The sequence below is a fragment of the Colletotrichum lupini genome, chromosome 1 (assembly GCF_023278565.1).
Source record: "Colletotrichum lupini chromosome 1, complete sequence".
NCBI classification, from domain to species: Eukaryota; Fungi; Ascomycota; class Sordariomycetes; order Glomerellales; family Glomerellaceae; genus Colletotrichum; species Colletotrichum lupini.
In genome coordinates this window covers 1651570-1672028 of record NC_064672.1, presented here as the reverse complement: position 1 = coordinate 1672028, position 20459 = coordinate 1651570, and the positions used below count along the sequence as shown (strand labels likewise).

The following is a 20459-nucleotide window of genomic DNA, read 5'->3' as shown; positions in this document are numbered from 1 at the left end:
GTAGGCTATTCAAGTTTTCCTAGGGACTACTCCGTGTATCTTGTGTATCTGTCCCGTCCCGTGTGAATGGTTGGGTGGATGGATAGTTTGGTAAGGTAGGATACTGATGGTGTTACCCCTCTCTTAGTTCTCTCGAATCTCACCGAAATGGGCCGTGTCATGCCAGAAGCCGTTCAAGACACACGATACTTCAGCCCACTCGGCAGTGGGTACTGATTTGAGATATCAAGTAGGCGTTGAGAGACAGGCCATGCGAGTGCCATGCCATGCCGACGTTTGCTTGGACTTTTGGTGTCATGTCAATTTTCTTCCCTCTTGTGTCTGGCACAGCCGCCGCACAGAAGAAACGACTGACGAGCATCGTGCTTGGCGAAAAGGGAACTTTGAGGAACTTGAGATGGAACTTTGGCAAACAGATTTGGATCTGAGTCTTGGAACTTTGGAAGTCGTGCCGTGCCAAGAGTGGCAGAAGTTGGCGCCATTCCACTACGAGGATTGAGTTCTGCTGGTGTTGCACGTAAAGGGCCAATGGCTTTATCCGTAAAATTGAGATTCATAGAGTCTTGCGTTGCTTTCTTGCCAAAGGGAGTCAAGGTGAAATCGCTAATAAGATTGATGATTTTGATGATCCTTGGCGGTAAGCGCAGTTTCGGCGATAATGAAGGGTCACCGCCATACTCCCGTACTCAGTCAGGCTGTAGCGTTGTATTCGTGAGACAGTCTAACAGTAGAAGCGACGGCGAAAGCGAGATGGGAAACATCGGCATCGTGGGGGAAGATGAGATACAAGGAAATAACCCACTTGTGCATTGGCGTATCGTGTCAGTATTCGTACCTAATCCGTTGCAAACTGCGGTCAGTCCTTAGCTCTGCGACTGTCATAAACAGGTATCTCGCTGGCTGGCCCTGAGTCGCGCGCAGTTGTGCAGGGTGCAGCGGGCGCCGCTTGTATCCGTACTGGCGAGATAGAGAACAGAGTTCGGTGAGGGTTCGACAAACGGAGTGCAGATCTGCAATACACTAGAGCCTCTGGCAACTGGTTCTGGGCGTCTCCATTCTCCAGCGTTCAAAAGCTGCCATCCAACTGGGAAAGGTGAGAGACGGAAACAATACACCAAACCTTGGGATTGGGATGGTGAGGAGACGGTAGGGGGGAATTGGGGAGAATGACCCGGACGTGCCGGGGACACCCCCCACCGGTAATGCCAGAAGCCGTCTGATGACGGGAGATTGTCGCAGAGATGCTTGGGCCACTGGGTCATCTACAAGGAGGGTCGCGGTTGATGACACCTCATCTCTCTCTCCCAGACTCCCCCGGCGGCAAGAGAGACTTTGCGGGCTTCTGCCAACTAATAGCTTCTGGCTGGGGGCTTCCTTGGGGGGTTACGGTGCATGCTGTGGGCTGGCTGATGGTTTGGGGCACAGGAGGGAAAAGGGTGGGAGAGTCGGGACCTTGGGGCCCAATTCAGCTCGAGCAGCTGGAAGTAGCCGAAGAGGATCAACAGCGATGATCCCTCGAGGCGGAGCTGTTGCGAGATGTGGTGCGGGACGATCCCAAGCTTCTTTTGGGGGTGGGATTTGGTATGGAGACTTGAAATGTTTGGCTTGGCTGGTCAGTTTCTTCGTGATGTTCCCAGGTATTGGAAATTCCAGATCCCATGGGCCATGAGAATGGGGACATGAAAAGGGACCCGCTGCGGTTCGCGCGTGCGGCGTCACGTTTTGACAAATTGGCATCTGAATCTGATGCCGATGGATCATGGTAGCCAAGATTAGGTGACTGTGTAGACGGAGTTGCGAGATGAAGGAGATGACGCTAGGTGAGGGCGATGCCGTGATGATGGAGACTGGAGAGAGAGAACTGGCACTTGCACGTTCCTTGGCCCCAGGAACGGGTCGGTCACGAGCGAGAGAGTTCGTTCGAGTGGAGGAGGAGGTCTGGCACACCTGGGCAGATGAGACGAGACGAGACTCAGCCTGGCCGTGTAGGGAGTGGCCATGCCGCCATGCTCCATGGATGGATGGTGATGGACTTGCACAGTTGGTGGAGGAGGAAGACGAGGTTTCAGGAAGAGGAGGAAGAGGAAAGGGAACGGTACGTACCTCCTCTGTCTCCCCCGAACGCAAAGAGCCAATCGTCGGAGCCGGCGGGGCGGCAGCCTCACTTTGCGGGAACAAGCCGCAGCCAATCGAGCTTCGCCCCGCGACGCTAGTCTCCTTCTAGAGCTGCGTGGGCGAGCTGTGATTCGTCAAAGCTGAACTCGGCCAAAAGTGGAGATTGAAGCTGGGGATCTGTGACTTTGGGGAACTTGGAAGTTGTACGGATACATGTAGAGAATGAGACACAGGGACGCATAGAACAGCCGCAGCATCGTGGAGTCGTGGACCACTTCATCTCGCTCACCGGGCAGAATGCTGTCTATACGGACCTATACAGAGCAACTCTCCAGTGGATGCCAGTACCTAACCCTCACTAGCGTCTGGTTTGCCAGCGGATGATGGAAGGAAACCGGCGCTGATGGCGGTCTAGTGTGGGGGGTTCTCCAACGCCTGTTCAGTGATGACTAGAGGTATCCGTACCTTACTGCGTAAACTACGTACCTCCATTGAGGTAGAGAGAGGTACGTACTTCTCGAAAACGAGGCAAACGCTGTCGATTGGACCAACATCGCCAATGCATCACATTGGATGCCACCAGATGCCACTCGATGCCACTGGGATGCGGAAGGGGATGAGATGCGTCCACTGACCGTCACCCGTATCGTCAACAACAACACAAGAGACAGATTCTGCCGGCGTCACTTTGTGGGTGCTGTGCATGGGATGGGGATTGGGCTGATGGAATGTGATGTGCCCAGGGCCGCGGCGTGGTCGTTACAGCATTGGCTGTCTCTCACACGAGTCTGCAAGCCGCATGCAAGCCAACGCTCGACAGCCCGTATTCTACTGATTAGGCGTTTTTTTCGACTTTGCTAGATCTTGCAATGTTTTGCTTTCCTACTTGCATCTTTGTAAATTCCATCAAATGGGATTTCAACGTGATGTGATACAAAGGCAACGGCCGGCGGACTAAAGTAGTGGTGGTCAGCCAGCATCCGGGCGTCTGGGGTCCAGATCCAGAGCTTGTCATATCATTGCCGCTTTGAGAGGAGGCACTTTTAATGTGTCGTTGGCGATGGTTGCCCATCAAAATGCGATCTCCTTGGCCGTGGCAAGCACGTAAAGACTCACCACACCAGAGAGGGAGGCTAGGAAGACATGCCCGTGATGGGATATCGTGCCTGAACATCATGAAGGAGGTTGCGTCCGTGGGTGCGCCGAGGCATGGGGTGACATGGCTTGGCTTGGGAAATGGACATCTCACATTCAGCTCTTTTCCTCTTGTCTCTGTCATCTCCATCTGTAAGTGCCCGTGGGCCCACGGCAAGCCGCATGTCGGTGCGCAACAAGATGCGTGGATGGATGAAGCCTAAAAGGGCCCGAAGGATGTGGTGATCTGCCCGCCTGTGCCCTCCAACGTCACAAGTGTCGACCTACAATGACGAATTTGTCTCTGTTGGAGTTTCTTATTCCTCGGGCTGAGCAAGCATTGCACTAAGATACCACGCCCCCGCCGTGCCCCCTTGAGTCGGGAATTCCAAGCAACATGCAAAAAAACCCACTGCCGTCATATTGTAATTTTGCTTTTTCTCTTGGGGTGGTGGTGCATCAAACATCCCGCGTTCTGCTGCGTGTTGAGTGAGTCTTGGTAATGGTTGTCTTGGGGGAATGCATTCCCGGAGTCTCTTCCGATCCCCCCGTCCCTGGTCCAGACTTGGAGATCAAGCAGATTAGGTCGCCAGGCATGGGCTCTGTTCGACAAAACCTCGGGCCCCCCCTGCGTAAGAACGTGTTTTGGGATGTCTTGCACTCTACTAATTAGGAGAGGATTGAATCGTTGTTTGGTTCAGTAAACGTGTAAGTGCCTGCATTGGAATTCTTCTTGGTTCCGTACGCATGTACTTACTACTAAGCGCTCGGTTTTGTCTAACGTGTGACACGTTCCGTCATTGAAGATCTTACAAGTCTCCCTCATGGACATTTTTTTTCATCGCATCGTCATTAATAACGGAGTAATTATCGCCCACTCTTCATGGATGGCCTACCGTCTTAGTGCGTGAAGTTTGGACCGTTGAGAAGAAAATCAGCAGAGAAATTTATGATCCGAGAAATGAGATGAAAACCCAAGGATCTAGGTTGTGTCAAGCAAAGGCAGGAAGGGGAAATGGGAAAAGAAGTTTCCGCCCCCCCTCATCCCGATCTCGTCCCGAAAGACAAGCAAAAGCCAATTCACTCTTTGACCCATTCGCTTATGTGTGAGATGAAGAGGAGCAGTGGAAGCTCGCGGTTGACTGACGCGTGAAAAGTTGTGAGAGTCGTGAGAATGGGGTGGTGTATGTGTGTTGAAGGGGAGCTAAGGGAAGCTTTGCATGAACGAACTTGAAGCTATGTTGATATTAAAAAGGGTAATTAAGGACGAGGAAGGACGCGAATACATGAGGGGAAAGGGTTACAGAAGTCCAGACGAAATAGAGTTGCTCTACCATTTTCCCTTCATTTGCGGCTATTACAACCGGACAAGTCATGATGATGGTATCCGTCAGGCTTGATAACGATCTCAACCCGTCCAATAGGTTTCTTGGTCCCGTTGAACAAGCCCGACGCGGGAACTTAACATGGAAACTCAAAAAGAATGGTTGACTTTTCTTGTTTTACCTTTTTTGGCTCTCGGGTTGCCGTGGGCTGTATGGGCTGTCAGCTCTAGCGGCTGCCGCAACCGCATGAGAGAAAGCCTAACGGTCAATGGCGCCAGGAACGAGTCATGTTCTTGTCAGACGGGCGTGACGGGGAGAGAAGCGGTTGGAACTTGGTGTGAAGAAGCGGTTCAAAACGGCGCGCTTTGCGGTAAGACCTCTCGCTCCCCTCCCCTCCCGAAGCCACGCATCCCACCGAAGTAAACGGGGTGTGACAAAAGGAAGAAGGGCAACTTGTGCCCGTTTTCGCAAGAGCATAGTTTGGCTGGTCTGGTTTGATCGTGGTCTGGTCTGTTTATTTTTGCGGACGATCTTCATGCAATCGCTATGCGGGGCCTTCATCAATGGTGTGTGTGTTGGTGATGATGGTGGGTGTTTGTTGCCGAACGACCGTTTGAAGCGGCTAAGCTGCTGCTTCGTGCGCATTCTCTTTTTCTGCTTGCGCACAGTTGCGCGCGATGGTCACCGTCTTAGGATAAGTCGCGGCATTAATCGTTCTTCTGGTGCTTCTTTCTCAAGAAGAGGGGTTCTATCAAAGCCACGGGCACGGATTAAAGTCAAGCATGATGAGCAGAGTCAACAAGAGTCATTCATATCGGCTCGGATTGTCATATGGATGCGAAATGGACGCGCGGTGTTTGCAACAAGAGACGGCATCGGAAGGGTTGAGGTGAGGTGTGTTTGGATCCGGTTGCTTGGACGGCATATGGTGTTGAGAGACGATAATGGGCCAATTCCAAAAAAGAGACACCAACAACAAGTCATGGCAGAGCATAGCATATCTCCATCGCATCGCGATCTCGTTTTACCGCAACGAGGAGGATCCGCAAAGGTGGGCCTGGTTTGTGAAAGTTCGGGACGATCACGATGTCGGCCCATTCTGCCAGGTTTCTTGCGGAATCCGTATAATTACTAACAGTGAGGTGGTCACTACCTAGTGGAGAGGCGCCGAATATCAAGGGGACGAGGGTACTGTGAGGTAGCTCTCAGACCGACGGCCGGGCTTTTTTGAGTTGCCTTTCAGGCCCGGCCAGACTGCGGCTGTCCACGTTTTTCTTGGCCAGGTTCCTCTCAATGTGACAGACATACAGCACGGCGGCCCGAACCCCAAAGTTGCGTCGTGTCGTGCTTTGTTGCTTGGTGCTGCTGGCGCCTGGCGGTAGTGAAATTTGGGGGACCTTGTTAATATGAGTTTGCCCTCGGACAGTGGCACTTTTTGATGAAGGTCAGGTCATGATAGCCAGCACTAGGGAACGTTATGGCCAGCACCAGGCTGGGTTTGGTAAGGGCTCAAGATTAAGGTCGCGCCGCCCCCGGGGCCCAAGATTGACAATGACAGACAGCTGCCCAGCTACGGGGCCTAGTAGGTGCTAGACAGGCGCGCGCAAGAGGTCTAGAAGAGCCGTGATAGCCCAAGCTAAGAGCAAGGTTCCTGAGCCGTGGGTTCAGGGCCAGTCTCGATACGGACAAGATTCAAGATGAAGAGTGCCCAACTGGGAGTTGCTGAATACGACTTCATCTTGCTCATCCTCGTAGCTTAGAATGAGGGTGGTATATTCCAATGTTGTGTTCCGCGTCGGAGGTGTGAGCAGGAGAGGTCCGTGGGTGAGCTGGACGGCAGCCAGCCGGGCAAAGAGTTGGAGAAGGTTGCTGCCCAGTTCAATTCTCTCTACCTATCCCTCGGTATCAGAATAGGGAATGCCAGAGAACGTGATGGAGATGGAGATACCCAGAGTGAGTGACCACTAGCCATAGTGAGAGAGACCTGATTGAGAGTGAGAGTGACTCGGCGAGCATCAATGAGAGGAGAGATGATTAGGCGTCATACCCCTGCCTCACACGCGCTAGCAGACGTGTTCGGTGCCCACACGCCCCCTGGTGACCAGCACTTACACCCACACCTCCCAAAAATACCACTGGAAACTGGGACAAGTCGTCACCGAAGCCGAGATGCGGTTGGAGGGAGGCACGTTCTCAGGAGCCGCTGGGTGTGTTCAGTGTGTGTGAGAGAGAGAGCCACAGACAGATTGGGGAGAAACTGGAAACGCCGTGTGCGACGACGCTTCGTTCGGCCGGATGTGTTGACGGGCAGATCCCAGTCAGCCCTTTTTCATATTGCGTGTTTACCTTTACACTACGCCTTTTTATTTTCTTTCTACTTGCTCAGTGGAGACAAACGGCTCTCAGTTCCCCTGGGGAGTGAATGCAATTGTATGAATTTCCATCCAGTCGCAGAGCAGCTTTTCATCTGTAAAGTGGTCCACGTGTTGTCAATCAGAGTGAGAGTGAGAGTGATGCTCTCACTGAGGCACGCTACTGAGCTCATTCCAAACCCACTGAAGTCTGAGGGGACGGAAAGACCCAGAGGCGGAGTGAGAGGCCGGCGTGAGAGTGAGAGTGAGAGGGGCCACGGGCGGGCGGCTGCACCCACTTTAACCTTCTTTCCTCGCTTCCATTCGTTCTTTGCCGGCCCTGTGCCGCCAATTGCGATGCCGACCACGTATTTCTCCTACTCTCTCTTTTCTGCCATGCTACGGATATTCGTATGGATACCCACGGTACACTGCTGGCTGGTCTTCCTCCAGCGTGCTGTGCTGTCGAGAGTTCCATTTCTCGTCGTCCCCTCATCCTTGGTCGTGCCGGCGGTGATCAACCACTCGTGGTCTTGATCGTCCCTCCCACCGCTCGTCCCACACCCCCCTTCCAGTCGTTTTCTTCTCACCGCACCTTTGACCGCCGGGCAGAATAGCAGCCCAGCAGCAGAGGAGCAGCGCAATTACCTATGTATTCCATTGTAACATTGATGGAACTGCAGTAACATTTGCAATACCGAAAGAGCAGTGAATGTCATTGTGTTTTGCCCCGTGTTTGTTAGTGGCGGCTGTTTCTTGACTGCCAGCTCATCATCACCACCACCACTCACTCACTTGTACTTTGCTCTCAGTCTCACTCTCAAATTCACTCTTTTCGGTCTCTCACTCTCACTCTCACTCGTCAGTCTCAATCACACCCTCCATCCAACCCCAATGCTGCTTAATCCTCGGCCAATCCAAACCATCTCACAGTTTTCCCAAAAAGACACTGGACAGAAACACCCACACCCCCATCCTTCCATCCATCCCGCACACCACCACATCATCATCGCAACACACACGCAACGCACGTCCACCACCCACCACGACCACCCACACACCAACATCCTCGCACCCCCCTCCCCTCCCCTTCCCATCCACCATCATTCATCCACCCTCACATCCATCTCCATCCTCCATCCCTGCTCGTCTAGCGTGCTCTGTCTTGCCTGTTCCACCGACATTACCAGCTCGCTGTGGAGACGCCGCAAAGCCTCACTTCCATGACTGGACATTCGTTGCGCTGCTGATCCTGTCGACTTCTTTAAACCACTGGCCTCTCGCCGTCCGCCTTCCCGAATTCTCCTGCGATCGTCTTCCTATTCGAAGCCACAGACTTCCCTGTACCATCGAACATCAACTCGCCTCAACCCGCCTCGCCAAACTTCAAGACAAGTCAACCTTGAATCCTGCTGCTCGCACAAATCTTCGAGACCCCCCAACAATCCACCAAAAGAGTCTCGAATACCAGGAAACAAATCTTGACTCCCGCTGGGTCTTATTGTTTCGCCGCGCAGCACCAGCCATACTCCATAGAAAGACAAGACCAAGAACCAAACAACAGCGTTTTGTCTTGCTTGTCTCGCTCTTAGGAAAACAATTAACTTTTCCCGCCCGGTTTCCACAAGTTCGTCACTCGGGAGACCTTGAATGCGTTGGAGAAAGAAGAACGAGGCTGCAGCAACATCGTGTCACATCACACCTCGTCTACTACCGACGTCTAACACCACACTCTATCCCTCCGTCTTGACTCGGACGGCCTTGAATTCCTCAACCGAGTGGTAGCCCGACACGCTTCACTCTTCCTCACCATACCCAACCCACCCTAGCTGCTACGCCCATCACCCCGCTGTTCTCCGCCAACTTGAGCCAACATGAACCATCCTTACAATAACGTCCAGGAGATTCAGAGGCAGATGCAACAGAAGCAACAAGAGCTGGCAAATCTCCAAAACCTTCTTCTTCAGCAAAATGCATCAGTAGCACCGCAAGCTGCCCAGAGCAATTTCAACCTGCTCCAATCACAAGGGGACTACCATGTAGACGCCGCCGCCTTCACACAACACCAACAGCCCAATGCTGCTCCTCTGCTCAACCGCAGGGCCACAATACCCAGAAGCAAGTCCAACATGGGCTACGCTGCCCAACCCACAAGAATGATGGTAATGCATCACCACAGCTCCCATCACCATCTTCACTGCTCGTGACCATCGTGAATCAGGTGTCCGTGTGCTAACATTCTCTTCCAGGAGCGCACAAGTGATGACTCGCCCCATCCCGTAAAGCGCGCGAGGGTCATGTCCCAGCAGCACCCCCGCGCCACGCCCATGACGGGCATGTCTAGAAGTGCTTCCAACAGATCAGAAAAGTCTATCCCTTTTGTCGTCAAGGGCCCTCTACAGCCCCTCCAGACGTCAAATAACCCCAATCCCATGATGGACCGCTTCTACCAGAGCCAAGATGACCCTCATGTCCTATTCGAGTCCTCCCTTCAGCGATCGCCAACAAATAAACGCCACTCGGGTCTCTCTCCTGTCGAAGAGAACGCAGGTTTCCCAGAGGTCGGCATGAACCCTCTCGACTTCCTCGCTGCGCAAGACGAGAGCATACCATCTCCAGCCATGGTCCCGCCGCCGCAGAACTTCCTGACGCCCTACGATGGCCGGAATTCACAGGCCAGCCTCATCAACTCGGTTTGCCCGTCCATGAGCTCTGGCACATCGGCTGCCGAGACCATGCCTCTTACGAGGGAAAACAGCTCTTTTGACAACCAGTCACTCAGCGGCGCATTCGGTATGACGAGAATTAACTCGGCACATTCCCAAGGTGCTGCCGACTTCATGTCTCCGGAAGTTTACGCTGTCCCCTCCGGCACGTCACCGAATAAGTCAGATTACCTCGCCTACGTCGGCGCCGGCACTAGCCTGTCGCCTCAATATCCTCAGCAGTCGCCCATTGATGAGCAGTTCCTCAGCCAAGGCTCCTCGATGATGGAGCGCTCTATTTCCGCCACCAGCAACGCATCAACCAAGTCAAGCACAGAGCGCAGGGCAAAAGAAGCACGCCTCCAGCAGATTCAAAATGCGAACCGCACAAAGATCTGCCCCAAGCCTCACGACGCTGTCAAGTCCCAGTCAGCTTCTGCTAAGAAGGAAGGCAAGGTTGCTGTCTCTAAGGGTAGCTACACCCGTCCCAAGCACCCCAAGGTGTTCTGCGACATGTGCAGCGATCACCCCGATGGCTTCCGCGGCGACCACGAGTTGCGCCGACACATCAACGCTAAGCACGAGGGCATCGTCAAGAAGTTTGTATGCCGCGACCCCAGCACGGTCGGCATGCAAAGTGGCGTTCAGGCTATCAACCCGCTCTCCAAGTGCAAGCAGTGCGTCGCCCGCAAGCAATACGGCGCTTACTACAACGCCGCTGCCCATCTCCGCCGCACGCACTTCAAGCCCAAGACTCCCCGTGGCAAGAACAAGCGGGGTGACGACGAGGAGAAGCGCGGTGGTAAGGGCGGTGGCGACTGGCCCCCCATGAACGAGCTCAAGCAGTGGATGGAAGAGGTGTTTGTGGCTGCCGACGACGAGGTTGCCGAGGGCGAGGCCCAAGAGGAAGATGAGGAGGAGACTCAGGCCACTGCCCAACAGTTCGAACCCTCCATGTCGATGGACCTGTCTCTTGGCCACATGGGCGAGAACATGACCTACGACATGGGTTTCCCGCCGTCCTACCACATGCCTGAGTTGGCGGCGATCGACACTACCCAGGCCTCGTACCTGGCTGTTTCCAACATGCCGCTCTCCTCCGCGTCGGAAGCCTTTGCCTTCTCCCCGTTTGGTCAGAACTCGCCAATGAACAACGGTTTGTCGCACGAGACGGCCTTTTCCATCTCGTCGTCAAACACTGTCACACCCACCAACTACCACCAGGACCCGCTTGTCGCGGAGGGCTTTGAATGCTACACCGCCTACTAAAGACTAATTGGGATCGTTGTTGAATTCTCACGGATTTAATTTTTCTTAATTTCGGAATATTTCACACAATCGTGTCACTCAAGTCGCACTTTTTCCCGCAAATCGTGATTGGGGTTGAGATCTGAGGCAGTTGGGCCGCGCTCAGGCGTTCATTGGGCCGACTTTCAGTTGACCATCTGCATGACGCGGCTCTGCCCAACATCGCCCTCCACCACGCGACCTCCGCAGGGTCGACCAAGAAAAAAGAAATCACGAAAAAAAAGCGAGAACGGTTTTCCTTTCATTGGCAATTTTGTCATGACATCATGATCAGTACCACCACGGCTGCCCGGTGTCGTCGGCCGAGTGGAGACACTCGCTGGGTCACACCCGCGCAGCCGGATTTATTTCTATGCTCCGTCTTTTCGGTTCTCAGTCACTTCCGGACTCTCTTCGATATCGACCTATCTCTATTTATATCTCTCTCAACCGGTCGGGTCGAGATACGTTTCACAATGGCTCAGTGGAATGCGGTGACAGCATTTCGCGCCTCAAGAGCCGAATGCCTTTCGGTGGTGCAACCGAGGCCTTGGAATCATTGTTGTATATATACACACACAAACGGCCACGTTTCTGGACGACTAAAACAGTTTCCAGCGGATGGATCAAAAGGGGTGGTGGGAGGCGAGCGGAATGGCAACCGTCGCTCCACCGATCCCGATATGGTACACAGGCGTTGTCTCCCTCTCCGCAAGGAGAGTTTTCTTCCTTTTATTTTTGGAATTCACAATACTGGTATTTCTTGCAAGGTGTTGGGGACTTGGGAAAGGCTGTTCACGCTTTCGGGGAAGACGAAAGGCTTCGTCCCGTAGACATGTATATACATGGGTTGGATGGCAGGTTGGGTTCAAGACGCACAGCACGCGCTTGCGTTGGATGGGTTCAGGAATACGGAGAACATGTGGCAAATGTTCCACTGGGGTGTATAGCACGAAACAAGTAAACTAGGTGTTCGTCACCTTTTCCCTCATAACCTACTGTCAATACGTGATACAATCATTTGCCGAAATAGGATGGTCTTGAGCCTTGCGCCGGAAAATGTTGCTTAGTCCGCTCTATGCGGGCCTTGGGGCTTTCATATTCCACGTCAGGAGGGGGCTCATTGACCCAGATTGATCCTGATTCCGGTTGGTAACAGATCGAGTCAGATTGCGGGGATGCGATCATCTCAATCCATGGGTGACAGTGAAGGCATTGCAGGAAAGGCCTGCGAATCTCGAATCTCTAGGAATACTGTCGTAATGGCTGTTCGACTTCTATATAACCATGACAGACGAGGCGTCATTACATTTCATTATCACTGTCGTTAACCGAAACCCATCTCTAACCGCTGAAAGGAGAACATCATACGCCGCCTTGGAACTCCTTACACCGCACGAAAATACATGAACCCTAGTATGAAGAACATTAAACCACCAAAGTTCTTTAGAAATGAGTGCTTCTTTCGATCTAAGGCGTCACTAAAGCATTGCGACGCAAAAAAAACACACTAATTGTACGGATGTCTGTAGTACTGGATTGGTGAGGCAGCTGCCGGTGATCGGGGCGTCTGCTCATGCTGCCCGCTGGACGAACTCGATTCCACTGTTGGCCACGACGGTGATGCATTCTCCGACGATGGGCCGGCGACTTGCCACCTGGTATCTCTTTGCGGGGGAGAAGACTGAGGTGACATGGGAGACACGGCGTGAGACGGGCCGTCATGTGAAGAGGCAGGAAGCTCGTAGTTTGGCGTAGTTGGCATGAACGCTCCGTGATGATTCACGGAGAAATCGACTGGTGTTATTGCTAAAGGCGATGTCTGTAGAGGTGCTAGGCTATATGGTTCTTGCGGAGGTTGATTCAACGTGTTCGTCCGGAGACTGAGAACGTTGGTGGATGTACCGGAGCCTTGCCCCGGCGGGACGTGGGGAATTGAAGATGGAGACTGGGGTCCGATGCTGTATCTTAAAGTGCGATCAATGTCTGGGCATAGGCTTCCCAGGAACATTTTGTATAGATCGCCTTCAGCGTGTTCCGTATCGATTAGGTCGCTAATTGGCATTAGATTATTCCAATCGCTAAAGATACTACAGGGAAGTTGAAAGAGGTACTTACGGGCAGCCATATTTAGCCAGGTCGTCGTCGAGGCGCCGGAGTCGCTCTCTCGCTTCCTTGTCATCGCCGAACTGAACAAACTGAATTGTCACAGGTCTGATCTCTGACACGTCCTTTCGACTATGTGGCTGGTCAGGATGAATGTACGTCAGGTCGCCATGCAGATCTCTCAGACAATGGAAAGTCGATCGGAGATACGTGTCGACGGTGTATTCATCATGCATGCCCCTCCAGATGCCATCAGTCAACACAATGATGGTCTTTTTGCGTGGTTCGTACTTTGAGGTCTTTGCTCGTGTGTAGTCGTTGATGATCCGCTCGAGCTCGGGGATAATGGTGGTCTCGACAGACGTCTGCGAAGTGGCTGCTGCAGGCTCTGCAAGGTCCAGCGCCTTGGTGAAAGATCTTACCGACTGGGACTTGCTACCCCTGACGGTGGCCTTTGGATTCGTGTCGGGGTTTGTGAAGTACATCTCCATCCCGTCGTCATCATACGCCAGCGCCCTCCATACCATGACCTCCAGTAAGTCGATGACTGAAGACCACCATTTCCGCATGGTAGTGCCATTGTCCACGAGGAAGACCTGTTACTTTTAGCCTACAGGGTTTTCAAACAACGTTTGATGTACTCACGATATCACGCCCCTTGTACTCCTCCTCCAGACGAGAGTCCAGTTCAGTCAAAGCATCTAGGCTCTCCTTACTGTTGGAGGTTTTCCCTTTTACGGAAGTCTTTTGTCGCTGAATGAGGGAACTGAGACTCTTGGGCGACGGTTTGAAACTGAGTCCTACTTTCTTCAGCTCTTGTTTGACTTGAGAAGCCTTGACAGGCTCACGTCGTATCGGACTTCTTGATCGGTGACTCGGAGGTTTCGGGTTCAATGAGGTCGGGTGAGCGCTGACTGGCTGGCTTGAGGATGAGATTGCCGAATTTCCGCGTGGAGGATCTGGATACCCATGACTATGGGAGTGCGTGCTACCTTGTCTATCCAAGCTCTGCATAGGATATCTCACCGATTGATGTGGTGACTGGGTGGGGGATCCACGCATCGTGCGTGGCCGTTGCGCTGTTGGCTGGATGGCTTGATCCAACAACTTCTTCTGACTCTCAAACTCAATCTCAGGTAAGGGCAAGTCAAACCGTTCCATCGGTTTTGTGATATCGTCTGAGTCAACTCTCTTGATTCCAGACTTATGTTCCGAAGAACGTTCAACCTCGAGTTCAATGCTTTGAAGCATATGTTGCAAGCCAGGAGGGACTTTGGAAGGGCGGGTATCATTCTTCGCGATAATGCTTTTGAAGCTGCTGCAAACTTTCTTCGCAGTTTCCCGCCTATCTCCGGGCACAAGCATGTGGCCATCGACCATGTCCAAGATGGCGGACGTGTACGGGTCTGTCCTTCTGGCTGCTTCGCGCAGATACTGGTGCCAATGAAGAACCTCAGGTAGGACTTGCTCGCCGTCATGGAATGCGTCACTCATTCTCCCCCTGGCATTCTGAGTGTCCTGACGACGGAGCCGTTGGTAGATCAGGACTCCTTGAGTCCCAAGAACAACATAGGTCGCAGCAATTGATAAGACGCACCCAAGAGACCACACATCACTTTCTGGAGTGACTTTCGGCCTCTTGGTGCTGATATCATCTAGATAAGCTGTCTTTTCAGGTGCCGCTGATCATAAATTTGGTCAACTAGTTGTTTCCTGATCATGTGGCTGGCGGACTCACCATAAGTTCTTGTTCCCCCCAATGATTTTGACGGCGGTAGGTACGGTGTTGCGGAATTTTTGAGCAACATGCTTGCTTCACCAGGATCGGCTAGTTTGAAGCGATCATTGACTCTCAGAATGTTCTCTGGCTTGATATCTCCGTGCCATCTAGGAGAGAGCATTTAGCTTTGGCCATAAACCCCTCGTAGACGTTAACTTACGTCCAATATTTCATGCCAGCGATCGTGATTGTGTGGATAGATGCCAGTGTCTTCGAGATCTCAAACATAGACTCCCAGAAGCCGTGAATTTCTTCTGAGGATATTGGCGGTGATAGCCTCATCATTGCCTCATAGAAGTCGAAGTCGGCGAGCTCTAGAACAATATTGAAGTATTCTTGTTTGGCACCGTCATCGCCAAGTTCGAAACTCCCGAACCATCCGATGTATTGTATCATTCCTTCCTCATGTTCAAGATTGCTGAACATCTTGATCTCATTGAGGAAGTGCTCATGCTTGTGTGGCCTGAATTGTTTTAAAGCGAAGCGATATGTCTATGATGGATGTTTTGTCAGTTGTTATTCCTTTTCAAGAGATGCTTGGGAGAAGACTTACTAGACCCTTACCATTTCTCCCCTCCCCTTGTCTTTCAATCTTGGCTGATGCCATTTTCTCCCGTAGCTGCCGGCCAACGAGTTCTTCTGGAACGTCGATCGCATACAGAGTGGCGTTGTTCTCTTTTGGTCCCTTGCCCTCACGATACGGCGTGATCTTCTCCTTGCGCGAGAGTGGACTGACTGCATCGCGATAGACTTGACGCATGCCCATGTCAAATCGTATCGGACACCAGTCGAATTGCGTTTTATAGAATCGCTCGTGAAAATCATGAAATCGAGGTTTCGGTGGGGGCTTGATGCACTTCTTCAGGTATGTGAGTTCGATCGGAAGCTTGTTGAGTCCATTATCGCGGAAAAGGTTTATAAGCGACGGCGCTTGAATGTCGAGTAAGGTGTAGAATATGGCGAGATACTCGTCTTCCTCATAATGCTGCGCTCGCATTTGAGGCGGCTCAAGTTCATACTGGAGGTATGCGGTGCGCTGTAATCTGTCGAGATTGTTGTCGTACTGAGTGGAACAGGTGGCAGAACGACTCTTCAACCTTTTGGTGACATTGTCTACAAGTACAAACTTTTGCTTACATGCAGAGGTTCTCGTCTCCTCCCGTCGTATTTCAACAAATTCAGACAATGCAATCTGATACTGAAGCTTGAAATCAGATTTACTGTCATGATTCATGTCGTCAAAAGACGAAGTATAATGGTAAAATTGGGAAAAGGGGAGAGGAGGACGATGTAAGTTATTCCGTGCGACAAATCCTCAGCGTCACGCAAAAGTGCGCAAAGCAATGATGAAACGAAAGATTCCTGGGAATCCCCAGAAATTTAGGCAAGAAATTAAAGTGTCAGGTTTTAGGTGCGTACAAGTAAGATTTTAGAACAGCAGACTGTTAAGAGCGCCGGGAGCCTTGCCACTGGAAGAAAGAGGGCGTAGTGTTAATACTGTTCGGACTAGGAACTCCCATGTGCGGCTGAGACCACCCCCCTAGCTTTCCGTGTATGTCGCGTGCTTCTTTGATCAATGACCTACAGAATGGGATTACGATGTAGGGTTATGTGAAAAAAGCAGAAAAATACATCTCTTTCCCAAACCACATGTACCCGCAGTCATTCACGCTAGCATGGCGCTTGGTATAAATACCCAGCTGCTAAGACTGGATCTCATTCTCGAGACCGGTGAGAAGTCTCAAGCCAGGTCTCCTCTTAGGCGACAGACAAGCTGAACTAGAGGGTGGACAGAAAGAGGGGTTGAAAAGGCTCCCGGCTGCATACCACATATGCCGTCATCTGAGTTAAGCGCCATCACAGTGCGTCAAGTACAGCCTGACAGAGGTTCGCGGACCAGAAAACCGAACCTCCTCAGATCGAGTATCCCCAATACTGATCAATGCCCCTACCACATTGTCCAATGACTGACGAAGAGGAGAGCCCTATACCCAGCCTAGCGGAATGTCAACCAGAGGCATGGCAAAAATAGCTTGGGATGATCTTTCGTTCCACGTTACGAAGATACGAACCCAAACTCGGATTTCCCCTCGTTTTTTTTTGCAAATTTCGACGCCTCATCTGCTGCCTGGTCTGGCTATGTAGAACGCAGATGGGATGGGCAGCCGCCTCAGTCAGATTAAGTCAGAATCAGGCTGAGGGTGTAAGTAAGGCACATGCATTTTGATCACACCTCATAACCTTGCAATTGGGGTGCGGCTCGTCCTAAAAGAGGGTGTGAAGGCAATATATGCCAGTCTTCCCAGGCAGTCGAGGCAATTCAATCAAGCCACTGGCTTGTCTGCCTCGCGGCAGCCTGTGCCGTCCTTGTGAAGTCGGTCAACGACTGGACCGCAAATTGATCGCCCTGTCCGGTGGCACAGCATGCTATATGTCTCGCTCTCGTCTAATACCCCTCCTCGGGCCTCTCTAGGCTGGAGGGGGCTTAAAGCACATTGCTCCACTACCGTTTTTCCGCCCGAGCCTGCCTTCAAATACCGAAGTCGGCCCTCCCATCGCCTCCGTCTCCCTGGGCAGTTTTCGTCTGACAGCCTGCCTCTCAAAGACTGTGCCTCCTCACTGCCACTCGCGCGCTAGCTCGGTCCAAATAGAGAAAGATAGTTCCGATTTTCAGAATGTCTACCGATCCCTCGTTTTCTATCAAGAAAGCTTTTAGTTGGAGGAGATCAGGTAATGACGAGATGCCGCCGCCACCTCCGCGTAGAGCAACGTTACCTCCGTCACCTCGCGGCTGGGTTGAGCAAACTGTCTCGGCATACAACTTGAAATGGCCCGATCTTCGACGCTATCTAATAGGCCTATACCAAATAACGGACGGGCGACGACTTAACGAAAGACAAGTTCGTACAGCAGTGTCCATCCCACTGACAATATTGACAACTCATAGGAGATGTACGAAGATAAGTTTTATTTTTGGGTTCCACGGGAGTTGAGTGAGGTATGTAGAACTCTAAACTTTACTCCTCTGAGTGACGGAGACTCAGACTCTGTGCTATAGGCTGAGCAAAGGACCATCGATACCCTCCGTGCTCGCCCTGACGACAGGGATCAACGAGACAACTCACCTGACCCCGCTGGAATGGTCTCAGATGACTTCAATTTCAACTAGATACTCTCTGATTGAAGTAATGGAGGCAATAATGTGGATTTGGCGTTCAATGGAAAAGGGTTGGCAGCTATCAATTATCGTAGTACGTGTGAAGAGATTACGTTATGTTTTCGCTTTATTTACATGTAACTCATAATCAGGTAAACTGAATGTACAAAACAAAGCCTCTCCATGGCTTGAATTGAGGCCATTTGTGTCACCCGCCTCTTCTTAAGCCGCTCATGGTTAGCTGTTAGGTATAATGATAAGAATGCCTCCCTATGCCAGTCTTCTTGTAGGCTTCGGTGAGACGGGGGCTGCGTCCTGCACAGCCACCAAAACGCAGCCATGTGTTCCAATCAGCTCAAAAGCCCGGGCGCCCAGTGTGTATGCCTTATGTGCGGCTTTGAACATTTTCTTCATGTGCATAGTCCCCATCGCCCAAAAAGACATGACATATCATCCTCCTACCTTGCACTAACACGGCCTTCTCGAAGTCTGAGTCTCGATGCAGACAACAGAAACAGGCCTTGCAGTAGCTTTCTACGTTCCAAGCTGTCACGATGACGACTGCGACCCGTTTTACGACATCGTACAACGCGTATGGTCAATATCCACGGAACCATCTGTCTGCCGCTGCCTACGGCACAGCGGCGCTTGATCGTCACCGGAAGAGGCTGTGGGAGTGCAAGGATCAACTCTTCACTGCCAAAGGTCTCCAGAAGGGATACTATCTTCCGTTCCGAGATATATCCGCATCTGGCTCAGTGAAGAAAAGCAAAATTCACAGCGACGAACAACTCCGAGATTTTCTCTGCAGCGGTTCATTAAACGCTATAGCCAACGACAATACGTCGGTACTCCGATCTAACTTTAAGTATCGGATTAGAAGTCTAATTCGACCGCGGCATATAGCCGACTACGCAGGGGCTAATTAGGGGCCCTATTTATAATTATCATAGCTAGCCTAACCTACGGTTAGAACCTCTTTTTTATACTTATTATATAAATATTTATATAGTTTAATTAATCTCTTTATTAACTACGGTTCGAACTAACTACTTTATAATAAGGATATTAATACTAATTAGTAATTAAATTCTACTATTATAAATTAATAAAATATTTCGCTACGCAAAAGAAACGACTTTTTAATATTATATAAAATAAGAGATTTATATTAATTAACTTTATAAAAGTAAACGAAAAAGGAGGCGATTTTTAAATACTATACGGAATTAAATAATCGTAGCTTTTTATTACTTATAAGAGATTAACGTTTATTATATTAAACTATATTAATTAATAAAACTATTTAAATAACTAGCCTTTTATTATTACCCCGAGTAGCTTTTTTATTAAACGACTTTTTTATAATCGGCTTACGATTAAAAATTAATTAATTAAATTAATAAAAAGAAATACTTATATAACGACTATTTACTTAATTAATTAGCGCAATAAACGAGTTTAATAATATAATATAAAAGAGTATTATATAATTAAAAAAGGGGATTTTTAAATATAAATATTTTTATTTAATAATAAAAATAACTTTATAAGAGTTATTAAGCTAAGAGATTTATAATATATAAAAAAGTCTATTATTATAAGAATTTTATAAGTACGACTTTAAACCTACGATCTAAATAACTTCTTTATAGCTCTTTTAATTACTCCCCGAGTATTATTTAAAAATATAATATAGGGGACGGTTTAATAAGAAAAGAGGGAATTTAGAGGTTTTAATAGTATTAAGTTAAGAGTATTATAGATCTTAGAGATTAACTTAAAAAGAAAGCGGCTATTTTAAAATAGTTTTATAACTTCTTATTAAAGTTATTATTAGCTTAAGAAAAGGCTAAAAAAAACGAGGATTTAAGGGAAAAAAAAAATCTTTTAAAAGGTTATTAAAAAGCTTCTTTTTATATTAGCTCTTAGTATAAGATTATTAATTTTAAGAAATTAACTAAGTAATAAAAAGGATTATTAGTAAGTAATAATTACTTAATTATAATTAAACTACGAAAAAGACTATTTAAAAAATATAAAATAGGGTACTAAGAGGCTATAAAAAATAAGATTTTTAAAGTATTTAACCTTATTATGTATAAGTAATAAGTAAGTATTTTTAATAAGTTTTTAAAATTTATAATTTTATAAAAAAAAGGGCTTAATTTCGTTAACCGTACTTAATAACTTATATAGTTTTTAATAGCTTATATAGCTCTTTTACGAGCTACCTAGAGTTTATTTTTAATTACTTTTATAAAATATTACCCTAGAAAAAGTAAGTTAAGGAAGGAAGCTATTTAGAGATTATAAAGAGTACGAGGCTTAGGAGGCTAAAAGTATATAAAATAATAGAAATCGGTAATTAATAAAAATCCTAAGATTAATTACTATATCTTTTTATAGTAATATAAACGTTTACCGCTACTATTATAAAAAAGAACTATTAAAACTTACTTTTTTATATTAAATAAAAAGGAGGATCTTAATAAGTAT

General features: G+C 49.5%; 7 protein-coding genes across 7 annotated transcripts; 5 read left to right on the top strand and 2 right to left on the bottom strand.

Moving 5' to 3' along the window:
- Positions 1–147: 147 nt before the first annotated feature.
- On the top strand, positions 148–499 carry CLUP02_00473 (uncharacterized protein; the record flags this gene model as incomplete). Its single annotated transcript, XM_049279521.1, has 2 exons — positions 148–209; positions 331–499. 2 exons carry the CDS (start codon positions 148–150, stop codon positions 497–499), a joined length of 231 nt encoding a protein of 76 aa, XP_049135478.1.
- Positions 500–5359: 4860 nt separating this feature from the next.
- Positions 5360–8649, top strand: CLUP02_00472 (uncharacterized protein; the record flags this gene model as incomplete). The annotated part of the gene is made up of 16 exons (XM_049279520.1): positions 5360–5463; positions 5539–5662; positions 5732–5767; positions 5828–5933; positions 6001–6075; positions 6137–6197; positions 6265–6325; positions 6386–6527; positions 6642–6671; positions 6727–6781; positions 6829–6959; positions 7023–7452; positions 7501–7587; positions 7669–7736; positions 7792–8495; positions 8554–8649. The coding sequence occupies 16 exons, from the start codon at positions 5360–5362 to the stop codon at positions 8647–8649; spliced, it is 2310 nt and encodes a 769-aa protein (XP_049135477.1).
- Positions 8650–8799: 150 nt separating this feature from the next.
- On the top strand, positions 8800–10899 carry CLUP02_00471 (uncharacterized protein; the record flags this gene model as incomplete). The annotated part of the gene is made up of 2 exons (XM_049279519.1): positions 8800–9087; positions 9175–10899. 2 exons carry the CDS (start codon positions 8800–8802, stop codon positions 10897–10899), a joined length of 2013 nt encoding a protein of 670 aa, XP_049135476.1.
- A 180-nt stretch (positions 10900–11079) lies between these two features.
- CLUP02_00470 (uncharacterized protein) lies at positions 11080–12180 on the top strand (the record flags this gene model as incomplete). The annotated part of the gene is made up of 5 exons (XM_049279518.1): positions 11080–11128; positions 11213–11261; positions 11419–11839; positions 11951–12065; positions 12125–12180. 5 exons carry the CDS (start codon positions 11080–11082, stop codon positions 12178–12180), a joined length of 690 nt encoding a protein of 229 aa, XP_049135475.1.
- A 247-nt stretch (positions 12181–12427) lies between these two features.
- CLUP02_00469 (uncharacterized protein) lies at positions 12428–16037 on the bottom strand (the record flags this gene model as incomplete). The annotated part of the gene is made up of 6 exons (XM_049279517.1): positions 12428–12971; positions 13036–13619; positions 13669–14705; positions 14762–14910; positions 14964–15295; positions 15357–16037. The coding sequence occupies 6 exons, from the start codon at positions 16035–16037 to the stop codon at positions 12428–12430; spliced, it is 3327 nt and encodes a 1108-aa protein (XP_049135474.1).
- A 469-nt stretch (positions 16038–16506) lies between these two features.
- Positions 16507–17359, bottom strand: CLUP02_00468 (uncharacterized protein; the record flags this gene model as incomplete). The annotated part of the gene is made up of 6 exons (XM_049279516.1): positions 16507–16577; positions 16665–16751; positions 16816–16940; positions 17037–17068; positions 17137–17210; positions 17308–17359. The coding sequence occupies 6 exons, from the start codon at positions 17357–17359 to the stop codon at positions 16507–16509; spliced, it is 441 nt and encodes a 146-aa protein (XP_049135473.1).
- Positions 17360–17478: 119 nt separating this feature from the next.
- On the top strand, positions 17479–17972 carry CLUP02_00467 (uncharacterized protein; the record flags this gene model as incomplete). The annotated part of the gene is made up of 3 exons (XM_049279515.1): positions 17479–17703; positions 17751–17801; positions 17862–17972. 3 exons carry the CDS (start codon positions 17479–17481, stop codon positions 17970–17972), a joined length of 387 nt encoding a protein of 128 aa, XP_049135472.1.
- Between the last annotated feature and the right edge of the window lie 2487 nt (positions 17973–20459).